Raw genomic sequence first — 20,920 nt, forward strand, 5'->3', positions numbered from 1 at the left:
CTTATGGGAAATGAAGAGAAAGACAATCAAGGGGCCACCAGACCGCTGTGAGATGATCTATTAAAAAGAACCGGCACAGAGCAAGCTCTCGGGTGGCAGCTGCATTGCCATTATGGGGACTAAGCTGGAAACTCACCGACAAGCCTGTCTCTCCAGCCACCCGCCCTATACCCCCCGTCCCCCCCAAAAAAACACCCTTCCTGTTTTCTCCATGCACAAGTTCATGTCAGGCTGACCTCAGGGTGGTGCCCTCAAAAGGGACGTACCTCTATCACGCTGGCTACAACTGCATCCAAGGACTTGAGAACAGGCTCCTCGACAATCTTCTTCACCTATTAGGGAAATAGGATCGCATGAGGCACCTGATGAACACAGTGAGAGACAGGAATGGCAGCTCCTTCAACTAAAGAACAAATCATGCTGACAGATAAATCCACAGAACGAGCGTGAAAAATGGGATGGAAATGACTGGCCAGCAATATACTCATTATAGCTCCACATCAAACTACACACACAAAATGTCCTTAATTCTGCCATCACTTGGATGTGTTTTCTTGCCCTTGATTGGGAATAACATAAAAACAGGAAAGGAACCAACTCCCTCAAATTTGCTGACATTAGATTTCCATTTCCAGAATGTGAAAGTGTTCAGACTCGGCATCACTAACAATTTACCCAAACCTTCTCCCAGACATCAGAGACACCTTCACAGATGGTCCTCAGCCCTGATGACTCTGCCTCTTCCCACAGGCCTCGTGCACTGGCTCATCTGAAGCTGCCTAGGTACTCAGAGTACAGCATACATTCTAACAGAAGATATTATTTCTACCCGGTCTCTGTACCAGCACTTAGTACAGAAAGGAACCATTCTGTCAACCGCGGAACATCTGGGTAAAAACAGCCTGCCACCCCCACGGTAGTACTTAAAGAAGTTGATTTTTTTTAATGCACAATGATAAACAACATTCCAGGAGAAGAAATGAAAAATTGCCTAGAAGAAAAGCTAACCTTGAGAAGTTAAAATATACTGGAAAAAATAATTTCCTCTATGAAGAGTCTGAAACATGCAGCCTTCAGTTGGGATTTTTGACATGATACTTGAAAGCCACTTGATCATCTGAGAAGGCCACCCAGGCCATGTTCCATTTGGGACATGTAACTAGTAATTCATTGTGGCTCTATCCTCAGTAATTATTGCCAATGCTTTAATGTCCTCCTACATCTTCAGCCTAAAGCCATCCTTTTTGAGTGGCTTCTGTTCACACGCCACACTAAAGGAGATGGCTGCTCTCTCTGGCACATGCTTCGTGCTTTCAAAAGTATCGTCCTTGTTCCCTCTCATTCTTTCCAAAACAGAAAATCCCATCTTTAGGGTCTGTCCCTGATAACATCTCCACCCCTACCTACCCACTTGAATCTATTTCGAAGCAACCCAGCTCAATCATAACACCTTCAGAGTCCCTGGATCAAAGACCCATCTATTTTGGGACTGGGACAATGGCACCAATGTCTTCTCTGACTTCACTTCAGCGGTCATTCCTAGGTACCCAAATATGAAAAATTTAGGTTTTGTACTGATCTAAAAAGAGCAGCGCATGGGATGGAGTCAGGTGTAATAGGAACTAGACTGGGGATCAGACTCCCTGGGCTGAGCCCTATCTCTGCCCTTTGCCTATGGTTCCTTGATGTATTTGGCACTGACTGCCTTACCTCTAAAATGTGGATGAATGGCTGCCTCTCCCACACAAGTGCTGCAAGGATTCAGTAACAATATAGCACACAAATGACTCCACGAATACTACTCTCCTTCCTTCCTTAATCGAAAATTTACGACTTCTAACTGGTGTTCTGAAATACTGAAAATCTCCTAGTTTTTCTTAAAAAAAAAAACAAAAAAACACAGGCCAACACCACTAGCTAGATGTACACAGGATCTCTTGTTCCACCAAAGCTTTCCTTACCAAGTTTAAGAGTTCTCGGAGCATTTCTAGTGGAATACTGAATTCCTTATAGGTGATGCCATTGAAAAGAGGAGAAACTGAAAAGCTGGAACTGATGGTGGAGAAGTAGTGATCAGGCTCCAGGGCACTCCCATCAGGTAAGCAAGATACTGGCAGAGGGGAGGAGAACCAGAAAATCAGTCACGTTAACAAACCACCAGAATACTTCCTCAAGCTGATCAAGCTGACTCCTCAATAACCAACAAAAGTGTACAGTTTGCTTTTGTTTATACTCCAATCCTTTGTTTTTTAATTAAGAAGTAAAGGCTGGAGGGCACCCGGGTGGCTCAGTTAGTTAAGCATCTGACTTCAGCTCAGGTCATCTCTCACAGTTCATGAGTTCAAGTCCCACATCAGGTAAGCTTGAGCCCCACTTCGGGTGAGGCCGCTTCTTTCTCTTTCTCTCCTCCCTAACTCTCTTTCTGCCTTTCGCTCACTTGCACCCTCTCTCTCAAAAAAAAAGGTGGGGGGCGGTAAAGGCCAGATTTCAAACACTTGGAGAGTGATGCCACCCCTCTTGGGGGGGTGTTTCAGGTCAAAGCTCAGATATAATCACATCCTAGTATTTTCAACACAGACAATATAACTTAATGTAGGAAGAAAAAAATTACATCTTTTTAAAGATGTCTGACTTCAGCTCAGGTCATGATCTCAGTTTGTGAGTTTGGGCTCCATGTTGGGCTCTGCACTGACGGCTCAGAGCCTGGAGCCTGCTTCAGATTCTGTATCTCCCTCTCTCTCTCCCATTCCCCCTCCCCTGCTAATGCTCTCTCTGTCCCTCTCAAAAATAAGCAAATATTAAAAAAAAGAGAGAGAGAGAAAGAGAGAGAGATGATCAGATTTGTGCTTTAAAAAAAATAAAACAAAACAAAACTAAACTAAATAAATAAATAAATAAATAAATAAATAAAAAGAAATAACTAATAGGGTGCCTGGATGGCTAGACGGTTGGCTCAGTTGGTTAAATGTCCAACTCTTGGTTTCAGCTCAGGTCATAATCTCACAGTTGGTGAGTTTGAGCCTCACGTTGGACTCCCTGCTGACAGTGCCCTGTTTCCCTCTCTCTCTCCCCCTCCCCTACTCACACTGTCTCTGTCTCTCTCAAAATAAATTAATTCATGAAAGGAAGGAAGGAAGGAAGGAAGGAAGGAAGGAAGGAAGGAAGGAAGAAAGAAAGAAAGAAAGAAAGAAAGAAAGAAAGAAAGAAAGAAAGAAAGAAAGAAAGAAAGAAAGAAAGAGAAAGAAAGAACTCTTTTAAAAAATTCTCACAGCTCTGTGGAAGTGGAAGAGGGCCTGGAAAGAGAAGAGAGACAAAATGTAAGAAAAGTCAGAGTCAGGGCACCCTGGCCGGCTCACTCAGTAGAGCATGAGGCTCTTGACCTCAGGGTTGTGAGTTCGAGCCCCACATTGTGTATAGAGATTACTTAAAAATAAAATCTTTAGGGGCGCCTGGGTGGCTCAGTCGGTTAAGCGGCCGACTTCGGCTCAGGTCATGATCTCGCGGTCCGTGAGTTCGAGCCCTGCGTCGGGCTCCGTGCTGACAGCTCAGAGCCTGGAGCCTGTTTCAGATTCTGTGTCTCCCTCTCTCTGACCCTCCCCCGTTCATGCTCTGTCTCTCTCTGTCTCAAAAAATGAATAAACGTTAAAAAAAAAAAAATTTTTTTTTTAAATCTTTAAAAAAAAAAAAAGAGGGGTGCCTGGGTGGCTCGGTCAGTTAAGCATCCGACTTCGGCTCAGGTCATGATCTCATGGTCCGTGAGTTCGAGCCCTGTGTCGGGTTCTGTGCTGACAGCTCAGAGCCTGGAGCCTGTTTCAGATTCTGTGTCTCCCTCTCTCTGACCCTCCCCCGTTCATGCTCTGTCTCTGTCTCAAAAATAAATAAATGTTAAAAAATAAAAAATAATAAAAAAAAAATAATAATAAAAAAAGAAAAAAGAAAAGAAAGAAAGAAAAGAAAAGAAAGATCATAGTCAAACAGAGGCACTCAGGCAGAAAAGGAAGAAGGAGTAGTGTGCTTCCTGCCTGTTTCTTTGACAATGAAGTGCACTTCCAAGAGGAGGAAAATCATCTGTGGAACTCACCACTGAGGCAGAGAGGATGGCACAGAGGCTGGCCTGAGCACCGCTGAGTGCCGGCCTGCATCTGCTGAAGGAGCACAGGAAACTCACACAATCAGCCCACACCTGGGTGCACCCCAATCCTGAGTACTCACTAGAAGTGCTCAAAGGAGGGCAGCCCCAATAGAGAAGGACCCCTGAGTACAGAGAACAGAAGAAGAGCTGTTCACCAGGGAAAAAGAAGCCTCTGAGGGCACATCATGGCTGTCTTCAGATGCCCCAAGGACAGGCAGGTGGCCAAGGGGCTGTTTAAAGCCTAAAGGGATATATTCAACCACAAGTGATTCTCTCTGGGAGTTTGAGTGGGTGAGCTTGGCCCCTTTACATTTTAACATATACACAGACTATAACATAGGGTACATTCTTACACAGCCAAGAGATACTCTATGCAACACTGCCCACATTTATTTGAGTTCAGATTCTCCCCTCATTTTTTTAAAATTCCCTTCACATCTTTCAAGATCCTATTGAGAAATGCTTTTAATAAGTAGCATGATCCAAAGATGGAATAAGTGGCATTGTGAGGCATGGCATTCTGGTTTCCCCACTTCCTACCACTTAACCTGAGTCTTACTTTCCTTCAAGATAAGGTAGAGGTGATTTTACCACATGTCTGACACTGTACAGGGCTGTCATATGAATCAAATTCAGCAAATTATGTGGAAGTGCTTTGTGACCCACAAAGCTCCATAAAAAGTACTACTCATATTATTGTATTTTTAAAAAATATTATTTGCATACTTAATGACCTTCAAACAAAAAAAGAGAAGGACCTACCATTACTACTTTCACCTGAAAACCAGCGCTTTCCTAGGATAATTTATTAAAATTCTGATAGCAGGCACATGGGGTCTGTATATTATTTTCTGCACTTTTTTCCATATTTGAAATATTTTAAAATTAAATTTTAATAAGTCTGAACAAAACTAGAAACTAAATGCCTTATAAAAGCTTGACTCTCTAGATGCACAACAGCAGAACACTAGTATTAGCATCTTTAATGTCACAAGAACTCACAGTGAACCTGCCCACCAAGTTACTAGGTCAATATTCTGGTCAGAAAGGTGAAGCCCACCTTCAAAGTAGTGAAAAGCAGATCCTCCAGGGGAGCTGGGAGGGGGCATCCCACGTTCAGGGCTGACCTGAAACACAAAACCACCTGACATATCAGAAAACGCCAAACCTCAGGCAGTTTTGCCTCAGACAAGGTCTCTGCCAGCCCAACATTTGTACCTCAAGTCTTAGTTCACACCTCACCTCCTCCCCGAAGCCCACCTTAGCTACAGCGTTCTCTACTATATATCATATGCCTAAATTCTTTGTGCCTAGCCATATATTTTATACATCATTACTGAGATGAATTATTCTCAGCATTTGGTGTCTTTATCTTGTGCCCATGAGTCAATTATATACTTCTTAAGGGCACCAACTGTCCCCCACTCAGAATAAAGCTTGGCACCCAACTGCTAGGAAACAAATACTTCATGACTAGGAGATTAAATCACTTCTAAATCTTCAATAGTCAAAAGAAGCCTTTATTTTACAGAGATTTCCAGTGAGAACCTTTTCTGTTTTGTGAGTTTCCTTGAATAGCACGCGAGTGGGGTTTTTTTCCGAGTGAGTACTTCACAAGACCTGACCTCTTTGCCTGCCTCCCAGGAGCACAGCCCCACCTGAGAGATGCTGGACACGCTGCTGGTCTTCCTCTTCAGGGTGCCCTCCTGACACACTGTCAGCAGATTGCTGGGGAGGATGGAGCGGAAGTCATTGAAAGATCGCCTCCGCACGCCTTCAAGCTCCTCAGGGACTCGGAGGGAATGAGGAGGGACTTTGGGGAACAGTTTTGACAGGAGAGACTCTTCCGTGTTGCTGTAACGCCCAAATGCTCGTGAGATTCCTAACAGGCATGGGATCGCGTATTTGCAAAGGTATTCTAGAAGACAAAGAGAGAATGTTCCAATACCAGAAAGTTCCCTGGGAGAGAGCTGTGCTGCACCAGCTTGTAACACTGGCTGACATCCCACAACCTCCCCCTACCCCCAAGTAGGGGGTCAGAACAAGTCATAACAACAGGTTAGCCTTAAGGGCTGACATTAACAACTTCAGACTACATCTCCATCACACACAGCTGCTGTTTTTGGGAGGTCTTAATCTGTTCATGGTACAATCAAATCAATAACACAGATAAGTCTTGTTATCAGGTACCTTTACTATACTTAAATCATATATTTCTTCCTCCTGGGATGATATAGGTAGCCTCATACTAGAGGCAGTCAGGCATGTTACAGGTGAGGAAACTGAGGCCCAGAAAGGGTGAGGTGACTTGTCTAAAGTCACCTGGCATTCAGGTAGCAGAGCTGTGCTCATGACCCCCATGTGACCTCTTTAACACACAACAAAGGCAAACTAATATAGGAAGGTTTCATCCATCAAGTACATAAATAGTAAAGAACAAAAAAAGAAGACTGGGAAAAGCAAGGGAAAAAAATAATCACAAACCATTAAGGAAAAAAAAAAAAGCCTTGGATCTATAATCATACCTTTTTCTTGAATCTCCAAGGCCTGGCACATTCCCAAAAGAACATGCAAAACCTGCAAAAGTGCCTCTAAAATCTGTAACAGCCAAGGAAACAGAAAAGACAAACTTATAAATAAAATCAGATAAGTACCACAAAATTCATTCAGAATTGGAAGGATCTTTAGACAATATCTTGTCCAACCCCATATGTGATACATAAAACCCCGCATGACAGCTCTGCCAAGTGGCCAATCAGTTGACCTTCTAGAGACAGAAACTTGCCCTCCTGGGTTGGCCAAGAGCGCCTCCTAACTCTGGGCCAATGTTGTCCTCTGGGGCTTGTGACCACTGGCCTTGGAGCTACACCTTCCATATTCGAGAAACAGGTGATAGGACCCCAAATCTCTTTTCATGGCTAAATATCTCTAGTTCTTTTAATCCATTTCTTATGATTACAAGTCCTTCATGATCCTGAGTGCCAGCTTCTGATTTCACAGTAGTCCCATGTGTCAGAAACAGTCTCGAATTGTGGTGCTCAGGAAGATACATTAATATTCCAGGGATGCTGGGACTCCCCCTGAGTAATCATCAAACTCAACACAGATTCTAGCCTTCCATATACATGACATCAGCTGTTCGGCAGCCACTTCACAATGCTGGCTCAAAGAGCTCACTGATATGTAAAATACTTAAATCTTTTTTGCACATGCTGCCAACTCTACTGATGTTGGTATTTTTCGCCTGTCACTGATGTCTACAAAAACTCAGGGGATTAGCTTTAGCTCATTATACTGGTCTCTGATTCCCAGCTTTGTATCATCTACAAATGAAACCAACTTCCCTTCTGAATTTTCATTTATGGCCCTGGCTCCTTTTGCTTCAGTGTATAGGGCAGACCTAGGGAAGACTCCTGCTGGGCCAGCACCCTGTCACCCTCTGGGATGGCCCTTTAGGCAGCTTTGCAAACTTTCCAAATTGTTTTGGCCCTCAGCCCATATTCCAGATTCAGGATGTCAGGAGGAGTGTTTGTCTAAAGCCTGGATGAAGATCAACTAGACTGTATCTACCTTATTTCCCTCTACTACCAGTCTTGGAAATCCCAGACAAAGAAGAGAATAAAATTGGTCTCATACAACGTGTTCCTAATCAAGGCAAATTTCTGACATTTTGCTAATGTTAAATGATGCTGAGTAACATACAAAGACTTGAAAAGCAATGCTTTCTCCACTTTGTGTACTGAAGTTACGTCATCATCTTTAGCATTGACATTTTGATAAATGTTATTTACAGAAAAGCCCTTAATTTCTAGCCTAACTTTTGAAATAATGATACATGATTCTAGTAGATCTAGTTATCTCTTTAGCCAACTTACAAATAAAGAACGTAAACTAAGAAAAAAGAATGGAGAAGAATGTTAATGACAGAAATACTGACAACAGAATTTACACTTTGATATTAAGAGATTTTAGAAATTAAAAAACAGATACAAGGACTCAAAAAGCATAGCTAGCTGGGAATATTTAACATATAGACAAGCAACCAGGCACTCCTTGGCAGGTCCTGAGGATAGCAGCATATACATACTGATTTTTAAAACAAAAAATCTGATGAAGAAAAAGTTTAGATTATGATCGTATTCTTTGTTTAAAAAGGAGGGGAGTATGAAACGCACTTAAGTAACATTTCAACAAAATAAATTCAAACAAAAAAAAATTAGGGCACTTAAAATCTGGGTATAATTTCAACAATCTAGATCATTTCCTTCCATGAATGACTTCAATCTCCAACAGGGATTGTGAGCCATCAGGAAAGTCAGCTGCCTTGGACTTGTGCTGCCTACCTCACAGAATTATGGGGAGGGCTGGATGAAAGAAGACTCAAGTGGTCACTGGGTATTGTTAGTATATATTTAACATTTCTTAGGTGTGTTAGTACAAAATAAATCAACAGAAACAACCAAATCACTTCAAAATTTTATTTACTCTTTTCTGTTACTTTGGGACTCTCTTTGATCATACAGAAATGCACTCCAACTCACCACACACTTACCTCATCCCGAAGTGAGGGGTCCCTATAAGCCACATCAGACAGCAAAGTGACCAAGCAGAAGCTGAAACTCTCTGCAACCGGGAGGGTGGCTGGAAGGCACACAGACACGAGTCAGATCATTACCACTGAGACACTGGGCTACATGTACTGGCCACCTGATTCAGTAAGTTCCCTTTCTCACAGGATCTGCCAAGGGACCAGTTTATAGGGGTGGCTGCCCTCAGTGAGGTGAACCTGAAAAGAACAGATATGGGCCCAACATGTTTGCTGAGAAATACCTCTAATTTCTTTTAATAGAATGCTTTGGTTCAACAAACTTAAATGTTTCTGAGCCAGTTTATAGTTTGAGATTATACAGCTCTCTCAACATAACAGACTCCATTTTTTAATTCCTGACCTAAATTTCTACCTAGGGTGAGAAACCAATCTTGATAAAGTGTAAGAAATGGTATATGAGGCTACCTGTCAAATACAAATTACCACTACTTTAAACTGAATTGTTTATATTTCTTTTCTGCTTTATTTTGACAGATGGAGAAAATCCTAATAAGAGCTTCCAAAGATTTGCTCTATTCCTAATAGGTTTTTAAGCCCATCTACTACCGAGCCTCCTCATTGGGAGGTTCTCAGGAGCATGGACTCAAGGTTGGGAAGGGATCACTGTACCTAAAAGACCAAAGCTAACCAGTACTTCTATGGTGTGCACCTTAAAAATGTCAGAATCACTGCTGTGTAGATCCAACTGCTATTAAATATTTAATCAATTTTGAGCGTTGAATTTAATCAAGGACAGAGAGCTGCCCACTGTCTTATGGATCTATTCATAGTACATGGCAGAAGACTGTTATGTGTTCACTTCCATACTTATAATTTTAAGATGCAGATCTAGGTCCTTCTCAAACTACAGTGTGATCAGGATCACCTGGAGGCTTCCTTGTCCCAGACTTCTAATTCAGCAGCTCTGATGAAAGACTGAGAATCTGCATTTCTGACAAGTTCTGACACTGAGGCTGCTGATCCAGGAATGCCACTTTGAGAACTACTGCTCTAGAGTTTAAAGGTCTAAATCATACTGCCTTCGTAAAAAATAAAAGATTGAAATGTTATCCAATAATTGGAGATTTATATATCCCTAACAATGCTTCAAATAATGCTAACACTTACATTCTAATAGGAGTCCATGTACATAGAAGCAGTATTTGTTTGGAAAGGAAAGAAAATAGAATCAACTTCTACTGGTATTCTACTTCTCCCCAAGTTAGATAACAATGGTTGACAGAGAGATGTTTGACTTTTTAGCAATGCTTTCTATCTAATAGGCCTTTAGGGTGGGAGGATGAACGAAATAGGGGAAGGGGATTAAAAGGTACAAACTTTCAGTTCTAAAACAAATAAGACATAGGGATACAATGTACCACATAAGGAATATTGTCAATAATAAGTATCAACTTGGTATGGTGACGAATGGTAGCTAGATTTATCACTGTAATCACTTTGTAATGTATATACACCTCAAATCACTGTTGTATGCCTGGAACTAATATAATATTGTATGTCAACTACATTTCAATTAAAAAAATTGTAGTCCTTTAAATTTGAGGATACATGCATAATCTGGGGTCTGTCAGTTTTAGGCATAGTATGTTACCAGAAATGATGAAACCCAAAGAACGAGAGGACTAAGCTGAGGCAGGATGTTCATGAGATCAGCAAAAGCCACCCTTAGCAGGCAAGCCCACCCAACAAATTAGGGCCGTGCCACCAACCAAAAGAACAAGGGCTTTCTTTATAGACACCAACCCCTTGCTTTGTCTGAAGGTGGGCCGTGGGTCTCACAGAGGGAGACTATAAGAAAACTTTGGTCTCCAGGGTCGTGATCTCTAAAATGTTGGTGGTGTTCCAAACTGATTTGGGAGTCTTGGGAAATCAATGTATGGGAATATCAGTGTTACAAGTGGTTAGCACAATGCTTGGCACATAGCAGGCTTACTACCATTTTCAAAGGTGCAAAATTTAAAACTCAGCCAACAGCAACAAAATGATAAACTATTTATTATTTATAGTGAACATGGTGTTCAAATCCTGGACATCCATCTCACCCTTCCTTTTTGAGCAGCAGTGATGAAATCTGGAGAACTGGCCTCACTCCAGGAGTGAGCCTATTCATCGAAGGGTAAGAGAGACAGGTTCAGGGATGGGCAGGGGACCCAATTCTGGCAATGAGACATGAGAAAAGGTTCCTGCAGGTCTCCAAGTTCCTGTTCACTCCCAGAGTACAATACAAAGTCAGTTTTCTCAGCCTTGCCTTTGCCCCACCTTCACCATGGACTCTGGACAACAGTGAGTAAGCATAGCCCATGTTGCTGCAGGCAGGCAGCTGCCCCACAGCCAGGAGTGGAACCAGCTAGAAACACTGTACTTGATGCATTAACATGATTAAACATTTGATCTTTACAGACTGTGAGCATACATGTTCTTCCCTGAATTCAGGGAAAACGTTATACAAAATTACCTCTGCCTTTCCGAGCTGTGCTTTCTTCTACCCAATACACTTTCGGAAGACCTTTAAGCAGTCGGAGAAGGTAAGGAACCACGGAATCTTTATGCTTAAAAAAAAAAAAAAAACACATTTAATACAAATGTGTGGCTGGTAGCTTTTTAGTACTAAGCCTAAAGCAAAGCATACACATCCAAATCATCTCAAATATGGATGGTCCCATGGCATTGCACCCTTCCTATTTCCATGTGGTGGCAGCAGGGGGCGTCCGAGGTCATCCCATAAGTCTGCACTAGGTGCCTAAGGGAAGGGCTACAACCTGCTCTTCTGCTCTGAATGTCCAGCCTGGTTCTGGCCTCCTCTGGACACTGGGCCCCTACGAGGGCCTCTCCAGAAGGTATGTGTGAGCACACACTCTCAAAACTGCCTCAGTAAGAGTATTCAGAAAGCCCCCAAGCCTTTCAGTGGGCCCCAGGATCAGATTCTCTGGACTGAGGGAAGCTCACAGCCAGAAGCTTTTAAACTTGGTGATACTTCTGTTATTCATGGCCTTTGTCCCCTTTTCTTTTTTTTTTTTTTAATTTTCTGCTTCATGTTTCCTTTTGCTTCTCTCTATCTGAGCATTAGACTTAATAGCCATCGTTAGCCAATACAAAAACTACTTTCTTCTAGTTTCCAAACTAGCCAGTCAACATGTAACTTCACAATCTTCCATGACTGGCTCTTTTGGCTGTTTCCCTACTTATAACGGCTCCAGTTAAGGATTAGGTAAGTGTGCTCCTGAGAAGAGGAATACCATTTGGTTCTGAAACACTGATAAACACATGTGGTGATATTGAAAACATGACTCCACGGGGTTCCTGGGTGGCTCAATTAGTTAAGCATCTGACTTCAGCTTAGGTCATGATCTCACAATTCTTGGGTTCAAGCCCCACATCGAGCTTGCTGCTGTCAGCATGGCGCCTGCTTTGGATCCTCTTTTTCCCTCTCTCTCTGCCCATTCTCTGCTCATACTCTTTCTCTCTCAAAAAAAAAAAAAAAAAGAAAAAAGAAAAAGAAATGAAAACATGACTCCAAATTCTGTGACACTCCAACTGAAAGGTGGAGTCAAATTCACTTCCTCTAGAAAATGGGCTGCCTTAGTGACTTGCTTCTGGTGTTTTTAGAAAGTACAGCTGATCCTCGAACAACAAGGGTTTGAAGTACACGGGTCCACTTATATATGGCTTTTTTACAGTATTGTAAATGTATTTTCTCTTCCTTACAGTTTTCTTAATAACATTTTCTTTTCTCTAGTTTATTGTTTTCGGTAAGGCTTCTGGTCAATAGTAGGCTATTAATAGTTAAATTTTGGGAGAATCAAAATTATATGTGGATTTTTCAATGGCACAGGGGGTCAGTGCCCCTAAACCCTACATTATTCAAGGGTCAGCTGTGGTATAAATGAGACTGACTTCCTAGGTTAGGTTAAAAAAGCAGTGCAGCATCCATCTGCCTTTCTTTCAGGACACATGCCCTTGGGACGCAGACATTATGTTGTGACAGACAGACAGGGGCGCCTGGGTGGCTCAGTCGGTTGAGCATCTGACTTCGGCTCAGGTCATGATCTCACAGTTTGTGGTTTCGAGCCCCACATCGGGCTCTGTGCTACCAGCTCAGAGCCTGCAGCCTACTTCAGATTCTGTGTCTCCCTCTCTTGCTGCCCTTCCCCTACTCGCACTCTGTCTCTCTCTCAAAAATAAATAAACGTTAAACATTTAAAAAAAAAATTTTAAAAAGGGGCGCCTGGTGGCTCAGTTGGTTGAGCACCCAACTTCAGCTCAGGTAGTGATCTGGGTTCATGGGTTCAAGTCCTACATCAGGCTCTGTGCTGACAGAGCCTGGAGCTTGGTTTGGATTCTGTGTCTCCCTCTTTCTCTGCCTCTCTGCTGCTCACACACACACTCTCTCTCTCAAAAATAAATTAAAAAAAAAGTGATATAGCCCAGGCCACACGGAAAGGTCATGTACATAGGGGTGCCCTGGCTAAGAGCCCCAGCTTAGGTCCCAGCAACAGCCAGGATCCACGCCCACACATGTGCATGAACGAGTCTTCTCAGGTGATTCCAGCCTCTAGCTTTCAAGCCCACCATGTGACACTGAATGGAGCAGAGACAAATGACTCTTCTGAGCTCTAATTAAATTGCAGATTCATGAGAAAAAAATAAATAAACAAATCTGTTGTATTAAGCCACCAAGTTTTGGGGTAGTTTGTTACACCATAATAAACAACCATGACAAATAGAGAACTTTCTTTTCCAAATGCAAAACTTTTCCTCTGAATCACATAAAGGAGTTGGTTACATCTGTCCAGGATCCCAGTGTACTAATAAGCACAAAACTCTGAAGGATGTGCACGGCCAGGCTCCCTGCAGAGGAAGTGACCCCAGGTGTTCTCCCCTGTATAACCTGTTATGGCTTTTGTAGCATGTGGTAGTAAACTACTTCTTTTCATTTAAAAAAAAAATTTTTTTTTTAATGTTCATTTATTCTTGAGAGAGACAGAGACAGAATGCAAGTAGGTTAGGGGCAGAGAGAGAGGGAGACACAGAATCCAAAACAGGCTCCAGGCTCCAAGCTGTCAGCACAGAGTCCAACGCAGGGCTCGAACTCATAAGCAGTGAGATCATGACCTCAGCCGAAGTCGGACGCTCAACCGACTGAGCCACCCAGGCACCCTGGTAGTAAACTACATCTGCTACTATGGCCACAGCAGCTGCCAGGGTGGCCCACTGACTAGACGTGGAGGCCAGTAGCACAGTCCATCCTGGATGGAGGCAGGGAATATCAACACCAGGTGAACCAAGAGAAAGCTGGTTACTAGGGCTCAGAGGGCTGGCAAAGAGTGCCGGGCTCCTTTCCTAGTGTCCATGAGGCCAACGGGATTCCTGGAAACACTGGCAGACTGTATGGCTCAAGGGACACCAAGTCCTGCCAATCCTTACCAGGAACCCAAATTACACCAAAGGTAATTTGTATTCATCTCTTCTATGCCACCCTAAAAAGCCTACTACAAGTATTAGGGTCAATCTATTAAGGTCAGTCTATTAAGTAAAGTTTGCCAAAGGTATTTTCAATTAATACACATTTGAACAGCAGTTTCTCATACAAATTATTTTTAAAATCATTTTCCTTGTTTATACTTAAATTTAAATAAATTTAATTTAATTTAAATAGGACTTTGCAAATAGAAAAGTAGAAATGATTTTTTCTTTTCACACTTATAAATAAATAGAAAGAATAATTAAAATGCAGTTTATGTGCATCCAATTTTGGTTTTTCATGGGGCCCTGATCAAATAACCTATTTAATTTTTTAAATATTACTCTAAAATTAAAATGCTTATTTTTTTACAAATGTGTAACTATTCTGTCAAAAATATTAATCCTTGTTGAAGTAGAATTCCAGAACACATAAGCATTTTTAGATAAATAAAAATTCAAGTATCAGACATCATTTTTTCCCTAGCACAGCATGATTAAACATGGAATTAAAAGTGATTCTTGATAATGATAACAATAAATAAATAAAAGAGTCTGTATTCAGTGATTAATCATTTGCTTTAATTAGCTTTGGGAAGTACTAAAAAAACAAAAAACAAAAAAAATGGCCACATCATTTTCTATTGGAGCCATAACACTGATTTTTAAATTACCTCTAAAGGACACAGTAACATGTACTCTAAAAGTTATATCTATCACAGTTCTTTTTTTTTTTAAGATTTTTTTTTTTAATTTTTAAGTAATTTCTATACCTAATGTGGGGCTCGAACTTACAACCCCAAGATCAAGAATCACATGCTTGACTAACATAGCCAGCCAGGCGTACCTATACCTATCACAGTTCTGAAAAAGATGGTATTATGTCAAAATTATCTCAAAGAACCCTATCTTTTCACAAGGAAAAAAAATGGTTACTCTGAGTTTGACCGATAAATGTTTGACCTTAGATTAAAAATCAAGTCTACCCTGGAAGGCACACAATTATTTCACAAGCATTTTAACTAACTTTCTGGCAAAACACAACAATCAAAATCCATATACATATATATATATACATATGTGTGTATATATATATATATATATATATATATTAACTTAATATATTCACACAATTCAAAAAACAAAATTTCCTAAGAAGGTATACATTAACTAAATTAATTAAATCACACACCTCAACCTGTTCCACATACTCTGCCTCACTATCACTAACCACCTTTATTAGGTTTGTATGCATTCTTCTAGTACTGCTTCAGGTAAATATAACCAGGTACAAATTTAAATTCTAATTACATTACCCCTTTTACAGAAACACTTTTAATGTAGTAAAGACGTACCTGAAGATCAGATTCAACGAGAAAAATGCCCAATGCAATCACTGCATCTCTCCGTCGTTCATCCAATTGGAAGATACCATGGAAATCTACTGGGCACATACAAAGCAGCTTTTGGACCTAGAAAATGAGACCACCACCAACAACAACCAAAAACCCATAGATTAAAAAAAATATAAACCCACATTCAGAATATAAGATATAAACAACAGCATAAACACCAATGAGTCTATATAACCAGTAAGTCATTCTTTTCCAATTCAAAGGTCATAAAAAGATCATTTGCAGCTTCTGAAATGATCACGCACATGCTCCCAAAACATATATGCACTGAGAAGCTTGGACCAAGGGTTAAAATGATGTACACACAGAGGAAGTAAAGCACAAGAGCCAATGTCTGCATTTCAGAGTCAGAATAATCACAGATCTCCACTACTCAGTGGTACTCAAAAGCACTTTACCCAAACCTACCTACAGTCGCAATGCCTCCCATACTGTTCATTAAAAGATTAAATGTGGGGGAGGGGGGAGATGAAATGTGGGTAAAGCACTTAGGACAGTGCATAATACATACTATGCACTTAATAAACAATATCTGTTGTTACTGGATATGCCATAACAGTGGCTAGCAGAAGCAGATAGGCAGTAAATCAGCAATTTATTGAATATATGGAAAACTTAGAATTATTTTCAAAACAGTAAATACCTGACATAAAGGAACTAAAAATCTGGATTTGTTATGAATAGGAAAATAGGTGATGCCTATTCACCTTGAAAATCCCTGCCATAAGAACGCTTGAGCAGAGCATTCAGACACATCAGGAGGCCTCAACTTTGCTGTTTTGTTATGGAACCAATGAGAAGTCATTCACTGACATTCATACAGTTTCTTGGGATATTCTAACGGCAAAGGAGATCAAGTGCAACGCTTGAGATTTGCTTTGAAAATTACCAATTATCATTGCAAGTTAAAAAAAGAAAGCATAGGGGCGCCTGGGTGGCTTGGTTGGTTGGGCGTCTGACTTCGGCTCAGGTCATGATCTCACGATCTGTGAGTTCGAGCCCCGCGTCGGGCTCTGTGCTGACAGCTCAGAGCCTGGAGCCTGTTTCAGATTCTGTGTCTCCCTCTCTCTCTGCCCCTCCCCTGTTCATGCTCTGTCTCTCTCTGTCTCAAAAATAAATAAACGTTAAAAAAAATTTTTTTTAATTAAAAAAAAAAAAAGAAAACATATTTTAAAAGGGCAAATACACAAGCCAGAAAGAGAAGCACCTTCTAACCTGAAGAGAAGTAACGTTCTTTGTCTTAGTAATCTTTCTCTTAGGAATGATTGTAAAGAAATAATTAGAGATCTAAAGCATTCTGGCAGAGGCTGCTGGAGAGACAATACAATGGGAAAGAGAAAGCAGGGATGACCAGAAGTCCAAGTTCAGGTAGAGACTGGGAGCCTGGCTTGTACTCTAATAGCAATGCAAAGCCAAAGCCAAGGAGACAGTCTCACAACTTCTTTAACTCCAACATCTTAATATCAGTGAATCAACTCCTATTTGTTTTTTATTTTTTTTAATTTATTTTTTAATATATGAAATTTACTGTCAAATTGGTTTCCATACAACACCCAGTGCTCATCCCAAAAGGTGCCCTCCTCAATACCCATCACCTACCCTGCCCTCCCTCCCCCATCAACCCTCAGTTTGTTCTCAGTTTTTAACAGTCTCTTATGCTTTGGCTCTCTCCCACTCTAACCTCTTTTCTTTTTTTTTTTTTTTCCTTCCCCTCCCCCATGGGTTTCTGTTACGTTTCTCAGGATCCACATAAGAGTGAAACCATATGGTATCTGTCTTTCTCTGTATAGCTTATTTCACTTAGCATCACACTCTCCAGTTCCATCCACGTTGCTACAAAAGGCCACATTTCATTTTTTCTCATTGCCACGTAGTATTCCATTGTGTATATAAACCACAATTTCTTTATCCATTCATCAGTTGATGGACATTTAGGCTCTTTCCATAATCTGGCTTGTTTTTAAATATTTTATTTTTAAGTAATCTGTGGGGCTCAAACTTACAACCCCGAGATCAAGAGTTGCACACTCCACCGACTGAACCAGCCAGGTACCCTAAAATAACTCCTATTTAACTACAACTCCCCCTCCCCGCCCCAGTAACTACAATTTCCCCAGGAGTCTCAAACCAAGTAGGAAAGTTTCAGCCCTGACAAAGACACCTGTGACTGCACACAGGCACGGCAAAGACTGAAGCAGGTACCACGTGAAACGAGACCCAGGAATATAAAGTTTAATCTCACAAAATGGTCTTGAAAATATTTCACAGCTCTGTGTAAATAAAAATCAAACTTATTAAATTACTTCATTAACAACAACAACAACAAAAATCACACGAAAAATGGAAGGTGAGCTTTTCTTTTCATTGAGCATAATTTCTCTAAAGACATCCAGAATACATGATGCAAGTTCAACTACTTCACTGAGATGATGCTCACTTGGATTTCAGACCTGAAGACCTCTCACAACTCCCAAATGTAAGCAGAATCAGAGATGGAGAGCTGAAAGAAGTTGCACACTCATCTGCCAAGTCTCCCCTTTCAGGCAGATCATGTGTAATCCTATCTTTATTTAATAGGTTAGGCAACTAGGCCCAGACAGGTTAAGTACAATCTTAGACAATAGGCTCTTAACTAGATCCTCTCTGACTTTTGTCTCTCCCTACTCCAATATAACTACTCCCAGCTCATGCACCTTCAACAGCTTCCCACCCCAGTGAACACTCAATGCACACTCCCAACCTGGCAATGAAGGTCCTTCCCAATTTGCCCCAAACACCCGGGCCCTGAATACCGAGCTCACTTCTCCCTACCTGGCCTTTCCATGGTTTTCACCCATCTGCAACATTTCATTCAACCTGCCTTATCTCCCCTATAAAAATTCTATCCATCCTTCCAAGATCCTGTCTCCCATTTCTCAAAGCTTTCTCAGACCCCAGTAATGTGCTAAGATCTTTCCCATCACACCTTTCAATAGCCCACCAAGAATAACGTAATTTTCTTGACATAATTATCTTTTTAAAAGTCTTATTTCAGAGTTACTTGTATACTTATCTTCCATTCACTGCAGACAGGACTGTGTTCGCCTCATCACTGCCCCCCACATCACTGTATCCAATGCACCCTACACGTTCCAGAAACTTAACAACTATTTAGTGGAATTAAAGGGGCTGAAGTCACAGGGATTTAATGAGATAGGAAGGAAAGTAAAAAGAAAGAGGACCACTGGAACCCAGCCATCCTACTGTAGGGCTTAACTATGTGGTGTCATTTGTCATATAACCAGTACTGGGCACAGTGCTGGCATGCAATTGGCACTGAACAAATATTTGCTGCATCATTAAATGAACGGGGGGATGGATGGAAGAATAATCAGGTTAAGTCATGTATAATATGTAGTCACACTCTCACAATCTTTACAATCCAGCCAGAGTTATACAACCAATAAAAAGGCCACAACTAGTGAATAATGCAGGTCAGAAACTAAATGATGAGGGCCCCTAAAAGCCTGGCACCAGGTCTAGGCTCTGATGCAAAATGCCCTTGGACACTGGGACTCTTGTAGGAGGAAAAAAAGTGAGGACTTGAACCCGGGTCCTACAGAAGTCATCACATATCAGACAAGGGAAAATCAGTTCTGCTGGGTGCCAGTCTCCAAATACTAATAGTCAATAGTTATTGAACATTGATCACATGTGAGGTGCTGGTTTGTATTTATCTAATCTTCACGATAGTGCACTATTTATTATCTTCATTCTATGGATGAAGAAACTGAGACACAGAGAGGTCAAAGTTCTAATGCAGAATAAAGCATTAATGCTGCAATTTAAAAGAATGAAAAGAGGGGCACCTGGGTGGCTCTGTTGGTTAAGTGTCCGACTTCGGCTCAAGTCATGACCTCACAGTTCATGTGTTTGAGCTGTGCTGACAGCTCAGAGCCTGGAGCCTGCTTCGGATTCTGTATCTCCCTCCCTCTCTACCCCTCCCCTGCTTGCAGTCTGTCTGTCTCTCTCTCAAAAATAAACATTAAATTTTTTCTCAATTTAAAAAATGAAAAGAAAAAAACACTGATTTTCTTTCAGAATTTTACAATCAACTAAAAAGTTGGTTGTTTTTAGGGGGTAAAGGGGAGTAGATCCTGCATTATTAAAGGTTGTTAAGCTCAAAATCTGACAGTGGTGGCCATTTACAAAAAGGATCCAAAGGGGCTCTGGGCAACACTTTGAGGAAGTTGATAAGTCAATGGACGACCAGGAGGCAACAAAGGTAACTCACTTAGACTTTGCTAAGAACTCTTGACAATACTTTAACCGAAGGCTATTAAAAGAGAAAGACCACAAGGTGAATTTAGACTGCCAAGGTAAAGAAATGCCAAACCAAGGAGAAAACAAGGTGCCCCCACAAGTCTGAACCACTGGGCAGAGAGAACTGCAGATGAAAAGTCAAAACATAACAGTGGGTGTAGGTAAAATATTTAGGTCAAAATAAACCTACCAATAATAGCATTACATGTTGGATAATTAATGAGTTTTTAAAAGAATACAACTTTTGTTATCTGAAACCTCTGGGAATAGTCTTTATAGAGAAACAAAATTCCCTGAGAACAAGAGATTAAGCTTTAAGTATTAGTGGCAGTGTTTCGTTAAATCTGTTTTTTTTTTAATTTTTTTTTAATTTTTTTTTTTAAACGTTTATTTTTGAGATAGGGAGAGACAGAGCATGAACGGGGGAGGGTCAGAGAGAGAGGGAGACACAGAATCTAAAACAGGCTCCAGGCTCTGAGCAGTCAGCACAGAGCCCGACGCAGGGCTCGAACTCCCGGACCGCGAGATCGTGACCTGAGCCGAAGTCGGACGCTTAACCGACTGAGCCACCCAGGCGCCCCGGTTAAATCTGTTTTTTAAAAATCCCCCCCCCCCTTTTTAGTTTATTTTATTGGAGGAGGAGGGGCAGAGAGAGAGGGAGAGAGAATCTCAAGCAGGCTCCGTGCATGATCCCACAAATCACAAAATCATGACCTGAACCGAGATCAAGAATCAGATGCTTGGGGCGCCTGGGTGGCGCAGTCGGTTAAGCGTCCGACTTCAGCCAGGTCACGATCTCGCATTCCGTGAGTTTGAGCCCCGCGTCAGGCTCTGGGCTGATGGCTCGGAGCCTGGAGCCTGTTTCCGATTCTGTGTCTCCCTCTCTCTCTGCCCCTCCCCCGTTCATGCTATGTCTCTCTCTGTCCCAAAAATAAAATTAAAAAATGTTAAAAAAAAAAAAAAAAAAAGAATCAGATGCTTATTTGACTGAGCCACCCAGGT

General features: G+C 41.4%; 1 protein-coding gene across 1 annotated transcript in view; it reads right to left on the reverse strand.

The window, feature by feature from the left end:
- PI4KA (phosphatidylinositol 4-kinase alpha) overlaps nt 1–20,920 on the reverse strand; it is a 115,515-nt gene that overhangs the window by 83,038 nt on the left and 11,557 nt on the right. Inside the window, exons 2-9 of the mRNA XM_058692882.1 lie at nt 15,557–15,673; nt 11,197–11,290; nt 8,685–8,773; nt 6,658–6,730; nt 5,791–6,050; nt 5,193–5,259; nt 1,962–2,110; nt 267–332 (exon numbers count right to left, since the gene is read on the reverse strand). Coding sequence (XP_058548865.1) covers nt 267–332; nt 1,962–2,110; nt 5,193–5,259; nt 5,791–6,050; nt 6,658–6,730; nt 8,685–8,773; nt 11,197–11,290; nt 15,557–15,673 — 915 coding nt within the window. The remainder of the gene's footprint in view (nt 1–266; nt 333–1,961; nt 2,111–5,192; nt 5,260–5,790; nt 6,051–6,657; nt 6,731–8,684; nt 8,774–11,196; nt 11,291–15,556; nt 15,674–20,920) is intronic.

Source organism: Neofelis nebulosa, chromosome 11 (assembly GCF_028018385.1).
Source record: "Neofelis nebulosa isolate mNeoNeb1 chromosome 11, mNeoNeb1.pri, whole genome shotgun sequence".
NCBI lineage: Eukaryota > Metazoa > Chordata > Mammalia > Carnivora > Felidae > Neofelis > Neofelis nebulosa.